The sequence below is a fragment of the Lolium perenne genome, chromosome 5 (genome assembly GCF_019359855.2).
Source record: "Lolium perenne isolate Kyuss_39 chromosome 5, Kyuss_2.0, whole genome shotgun sequence".
Lineage (NCBI taxonomy): Eukaryota > Viridiplantae > Streptophyta > Magnoliopsida > Poales > Poaceae > Lolium > Lolium perenne.
In genome coordinates this window covers 46,604,379-46,611,126 of record NC_067248.2, presented here as the reverse complement: position 1 = coordinate 46,611,126, position 6,748 = coordinate 46,604,379, and the positions used below count along the sequence as shown (strand labels likewise).

Sequence of the window (6,748 nt, the reverse complement as noted above, 5' to 3'; positions counted from 1 at the left end):
CAGGTAAGATCATAAAACAATGCATATCATGATGAAACAATAACATGTTCAGATCTGATATCATGGCACTCGGGCCCTAGTGACAAGCATTAAGCATAACAAGTTGCAACAATATCATAAAAGTAACATCTACGGATACTAGGCACCATGCCCTAACAATCTTGTGACTATTACATGATCAATCTCATCCAATCCCTACCATCCCCTTCAGCCTAAAGCGGGGGAATTACTCACACATGGATGGGGGAAACATGGCTGGTCGATGGAGAGGCGTCGGTGGTGATGGCGGCGATGATCCCCTCCAATTCCCCGTCCCGGCGGAGTGCCAGAACGGAGTTTCTGGTCCCGAGACGGAGTTTCGCGACGGTGGCGACGTACTGGATGGTTTCTGGCGACTTCGACTTCCCGTCTCGCGTTTTTAGATCGAAACCCTTAAGTAGTCCGAAGGGGGGCGTCAGAGGCTAGCCGAGGCGGCCACACACTAGGGCGGCGCGCCCCCCTCCCAGGCCGTGCCGGCCTAGTGTCTGGGGGGCCTGGGCCTCCCCCAGGCCTGCCCTCCTGGCTCCGTGATTCTTCTGGAAAAATAAGCCCTTTGACATAAATTCTGAGGATTTTCCTGAAAGTTGAATTTCTGCACAAAAACGAGACACCAGAGCAATTCTGCTGAAAACAGCGTTAGTCCGTGTTAGTTGTATTCAAAATACACAAATTAGAGGCAAAACAATAGCAAAAGTGTTCGGGAAAGTAGATACGTTTTGGACGTATCAGGCCTCAGCCCCCGCGAGCTCACCAGGCCTTCGCCTTCCATTTCCGTGAGCACGCCGCGTCGCCACATGAGGACATGTCACCTTGTCATCCACCTATGTGAACTCACCCGCCGCATGCCGCCACCTTCATCAGCACGAGGCACCTGGCCACCGGCACTACCTCGTTAAGATGTGTATCGCCCTCCACACCCTCCACTTCGCAAGCCTAACTGGATTTGGGGTCCCACGAGCGCACATGAGATGATGTTGTGTGGTTCGTGGTCGTCGTTGCACATGGATGCCTCCTCCAGCTCCGTTCACTTTGTTATCTACCAATGGGCATCGTCTCAAGCCACAAGATCGATTCAAGATCTCTCCAATGGTGGTGGTGCTGCCCGCACCTGTGGTGGAGCTAGAGATTGAGGTCCTGCCGGTGGAGGTGTTGCCAGTGGAGGTGGTGGAGCTGGTGATCAAGAACTCGCGAGAGATGTTGGTGGTGCTAGTTGCAAGTGAGACGCGTCATCACGGGCGATGCTACGAGTCTATAGGGTGTTGCTACAAGTGGTGCGCGTTGATGCTACCATATGGGAAGAGATCGGTGCTACCGTCCGTCTTTGGCGTTGCTACCTTTCGTTAGCAATTATGCTACCAATGAAGAGCCCGAGTGCTACCAATGAAGCGTGCGGGTGCTACCACCGTTCAACTCTGGTGCTGCAAGTAGCAAGCAACAGTGCTACACGGATCTCATTGGTGACCTCCCAGAACCGCAATGATGCTACGATCTTTTTTTTACTACAATTGTTCTGCGGTTTCGCTACTGTAGTATAAATATTTTGCTACGAGGTCTTCGACGAGGTGTCCGTTGATATCTCTAACGAGATCGGGTTTGCTACAATAGCACAATATTTTGCCACGAGATCTCTGGCGTCGTTTTCTTCTTATTTTTAATCGAATACTTTTTTACTTCAATGAAGCAAAAAAGGGATATTTTTAGCTACAATGGACCAAAAGCGACATTGAGCTAAAACCAATGGACACGTGTCGACAGGGAAGGCGGGGATCCGTGGAATAACCCCCCCGGAGAAGCCCGGTACTGGCCTTTGTGAAACATTTCTAGATCTGGTTCATATTGTGCTTAGGTTTTAAAAGGGGGTAAAATCTAACAATTTTCAGCTAGGCACGCCTAGACTAGAAAACTTAGTAGGGGGGAAATGGAAAGAAAATGTTCCAATTGTTTCCGTGGAGAAAGTAAATGGAGCGAAAAAAGGAAAAATATTTTTTGGAATGGAGACGAGATACTATTCAAAACGAAAACAACAAAGGAAACGGGAGAGCATATTCTGTTGGAAACGGAAATGAAGTATACGTCCTTCTTAAGGGTCTTCGCCGTGTTAAATGAGTCATACTTTTTGTATGGAGTAGAACAAAACCGCGTCTCAGGAGTAGGCTCTTAGCCAAGGAAACCGCGTCTCCGTCGTAGCCATGGAATTTTCCTATAAATTCAGGTTCGAGGTAAAATCTGTAGAATTATCATTGCATATTTTTTGGCCCAATCTCGTTTCTTCTCCATCTCTTCATACCCCCAAAACCGTTTCATCAATATGTCAGCTGGTTTCGAGAATGGTTTCCAACAACCACCAGACGCTTTTATCAATCAAATGAATAAAATATCCGACTCCGCCAAATCCAACAATATCATCATCGCCGGTGCGGTTCCAACACTAGCTAGCAAGAATAAAAGATGATTTGTTTATGTGTATTTCTCCAAGTTTTGATCTTATGTATGTACTCTGACTCTCCTGATTACTGATGCAGTTGTGTCGGTTCTGAGCATCTTGGCAACCGTCGCCATAGTCTACTTCGTTTGCAGATACTTCAAGAAGAACGGCTTCCCCGCAATCAATATCAACACGAGCGCCCCGCCGGCAGCCGCGGCGAGTACGGCGCTGTACGCCGTGGTTCCGGACTCGCAGATAAGAGACGCCACCGTCGAGAGGTTCCTCAACGAGATCGCCGGCGAGAAGCCCATCCGGTTCACCCCGCAGCAGCTCTCCGGCTTCACCAACAACTACTCGGCTCGGCTCGGAGCCGGTGGGTTCGGTGCCGTCTACAAGGGCATGCTCCCCAACGGCCTCATGGTCGCCGTCAAGCGCCTCCACGCCGGCCACGACGACAGGACCTCGCAGGAGCAATTCATGGCGGAGGTGGGAACCATCGGGAGGACGCACCACATAAACCTCGTCAGGCTCTTCGGCTTCTGCTACGACGCCGACATGCGCGCGCTGGTGTACGAGTACATGGAGCACGGCGCGCTCGACTCCTACCTGTTGGACCGGAGCCGCCATCACATGGTCGGCTTCACCACGCTGCACGCCATGGCCGTCGGCATCGCGAGGGGGCTCCGGTACCTCCACGAGGAGTGCCAGCAGAAGATCGTGCACTACGACATCAAGCCCGGCAACGTGCTCCTCGACGGCGGCCTCACCCCGAAGGTGGCCGACTTCGGCCTCGCGCGGCTGCTGAACCGGGCGGACACGCACATGACCGTCTCCGGGATGCGCGGCACACCCGGGTACGCGGCGCCGGAGATGTGGATGCAGGCCGGCGCCACCGAGAAGTGCGACGTCTACAGCTTCGGCATCCTCCTGTTCGAGATCCTCGGCCGGAGGAGGAATTTCGACGACGCCGCGCCGGAGAGCCAGCAGTGGTTCCCCAAGGTGGCGTGGACAAAGTACGAGAGCGGCGTGCTTACTGAGATCGTGGAGGGTTGTGACGGCGAGGACGGTCAGGACAAATTAGAGACGGTGGAGAGGATGTGCAAGGTGGCCTTCTGGTGCGTGCAGCAACAGCCGGAGGCGAGGCCGCCAATGGGCCTGGTGGTGAAGATGCTCGAAGGAGAGATGGACATTGCTCCGCCGGCAAACCCGTTCCAGCATCTCATGGCAGCGCCGGTGGCGGCAAACCGGTGGACTTCCGGGACGAGCAGCGCAAACACGGTCTCAACATCGGCAAATAGTGTTTCTCAAGGTAGCCTAGATATCGTCTAGCATTGACGCTTTACAACTGGCTCAATCTTCTTTTCGAAAAGCAGTCGATGGCAATATTGAAGAGCGTCAATGTAACATGTTTGATGCGACGAGGACGGGTGAATAGCTCCTGTGCGACACAGTCGAGGAAAATGAACTGAAATGCGACGATGTTGGCCAAAATAGCTACCATGGGAAGATAGGTTTGGGCCTTAAACGCAATATAGTTGCAGGCCAAATTTAGTGGACATCCTAATATTTACATAATATTAAATAATACATTTATTTTATTATCTAACCCTAACTTACTTCGTCTTCCGGTCCTTCCTCGCCGCCGCCGCTACCTTCTTCGTCAGCTTGACCTCGACCCAGGGATTCCTCTGTGCCCTATCCTCCAGCCTCCTCGCCTCGGCGCGCTGCTTCCTCTGCGCCGCTCTCAGTTGCTTCCTCGCCTCGGCGCGCTGCTCTCTCTGCATCGCCTTGGAAGAAAGCCAACGCTTATTGAAGATTTATTTTGTCTTCATGGGATAATAGATCAGGTATTTTCTTTCCCATCCGAAGTAGTAGTAAGCCCAAAGCCAAACCACTAGTTGCCCGCGTGTGGTAAGTCCCATCGTACAGGAATCAGACGAAATTTATCGTACGCATAGCAGGGCTCCGTTTTTATAGGGGTGGCCGGTAGCGTCACCTCTGCTCCTACTGGATCAATCCATTTTCGGGGTATGCCTTTTTTCTGCTTTTGAGATCCGGGCGTTGGCTCAGGCTGGTTTATAGGCTGTGTGTTCTTTGGTGTGCGCGGTGACTTTTTTAAGGATGTTGTTGTGCGGTGGCATTTTTATAGGATGTTGTCTTGCGGTGGCATTAGTTCTGTAAGGGCATGTACAGTGCTAGACGCCTGAGCAGGTGCTTGTGTTGCTAAAAAGATTCAATTTCCGGAAAAAATCAACCTAACAGTCCCGAGCTCCAACGCTAGGCGCTAATCTGAGGCGCCACTCTTTTTCTTTCCTGCATGCGGATAGCGGTTCTCCTGGGAAAATCGTTCTGTACGATAAGGAAAAAAAGTGGAGCGCTCGGCGCATAACTTTGCATCGATGCTAGGCCAAATCCCAGTATAGGATGGCAATTCGGGAAAACGGCCGGGAACTTTTTCCTAGCGCCTGGCCTAAGCGGCCGCGTTGTACATGGTGAAGTATGACATTGCATGTTTCACCTCAATAGTAAAGTTGCACTCAAGAAAAATAAAACTGCATATCAAAAGGTAGTTCCCAACACCTTACCTCTCTGGATCTGGTCCACACGAATGATATGATTCAAATAAACTCATCCTTGATCAAGCAGGAATAATTCCTAACTATTCTATTGCGTGTAAGTTGAATCTTACCTTTTTTTTCAATCAACTTCTTATGCTTATCCTATCAATGGTGTGATTTTACAACCATAAACAGCAACCATGGTTTAAGACATCAGCCTGGCAGAAAAATAAGCAACAACAGAATGTACAGCTAAGCACCTAGGGAGGAGCACAGATGAACGGAGTTCCGGTGAAGTTAGTGTCCTCGGTGGAGGATGGTCGGTCGGTGTTTCAGCGAACAAAGTTGGCATCCTTGTGGAGGATGGTCAACCGGCATTCCGTCAAGGGAAGTCAGCGTCCTCTAGCAGCTCCGGAGAACGACGGGAAGGACATATCTATGGTGCCAGCCTGATCCATAGCAACATTCATCAGCTGATAAAATTGGAGATCGTGGAGTACTCGTAATGCTACTATGAAGTACCATGTATCACAGTTTTGGTTAAGGACGCGGCTAATTTCCGGTCGACCGGGAATTAGCTTAATTTCCGGTCAATCTGGTTTCATGTGTAATTTACGTGTAACTAGGGCAAAAGGATATGCAATTGCACATGCATACGCAATTACATGTCCATGTGCAATTCTCGTATGCACGAATCACGATGCAAATCTAACGACCATCGAGTTGATCGGACTCTAACTTAGTTCCCGGCTAACCGGGAGTTAGCAATCCGGCTTGGTTAAAACTGTTAATATGAAGAGGCTTCACCAAATCAGCAAAACTACCAGGCCGTACGACGTGCACATCTACAGGTGAGGTAGTTGCCAATTGCAATCGAGACACATATTTTTGCTTTCGTGAGCATAGCTCTGCTCAGATGATCGACGGGCAAGTCTTTCATGTATTGGCGGAGGCAGAGGTACCAGCAGGGCAGGCTGCCGTTGGATAACTGTGATCCATACCCAAATTCACATCCATCCCAAAAAAAATTATCCAATCTTGTTTTGGAAAGAGATGGGTAATTATTCGATACCCTCATCTAATCCATCTTATCCATTACCATACCATGTACTATGCTGATTGCACTGACTAGCTAGATGCTCTGTTCGCGGTAAGCTCATTTTTTTCTTGGGCAAAGCTGCGTCGAGAACGAGTAGAATAGAGCGGAGCACGTACGACCCGGACGAATGGAACCTGGGTGCGCGCGCACCCGTTTACGAAAAGTTCAAAAAATGTTATTTAAAATTTTTCAAAAAAATGTGAAGTAAAATTTTGCACGTACATATTATGTTGATACTTACTCGTGTAAGTTTTCACGAAAAAATACCATTGTGTGTGGCCTGCATTAAAATGACAAAATGTCCAAATGAGAATAGTGAACAGGACTTTGTACTATTCACAGGAATAGGAATTTGCATTTTGTCATTTTTGTGTAGGTCACATATAATGGTATTTTTCCGTGAAAACACACACGAGTAAGTATCAACATAGTATATACATGCAAAATTTTACTTCACATTTTTTTGAAACTTTTAAATAGCATTATTTTGAACTTTTTAAATAAGCGAATCTGTGCGTACCAGGTTCCATTCACCATTTCGAGAGCACGCGACCCGGACGAATGGAACCTGGGTGCGCGCGCACCCGTTTACGAAAAGTTCAAAAAATGTTATTTAAAATTTTTCAA

General features: G+C 49.1%; 1 protein-coding gene across 1 annotated transcript; it reads left to right on the top strand.

The window, feature by feature from the left end:
• Positions 1 to 2,241: 2,241 nt before the first annotated feature.
• On the top strand, positions 2,242 to 3,863 carry LOC127298444 (G-type lectin S-receptor-like serine/threonine-protein kinase At1g34300). The gene is made up of 2 exons (XM_051328289.2): positions 2,242 to 2,453; positions 2,562 to 3,863. Exons 1-2 carry the CDS (start codon positions 2,348 to 2,350, stop codon positions 3,791 to 3,793), a joined length of 1,338 nt encoding a protein of 445 aa, XP_051184249.1. The 5' UTR covers positions 2,242 to 2,347; the 3' UTR covers positions 3,794 to 3,863.
• Positions 3,864 to 6,748: the final 2,885 nt, after the last annotated feature.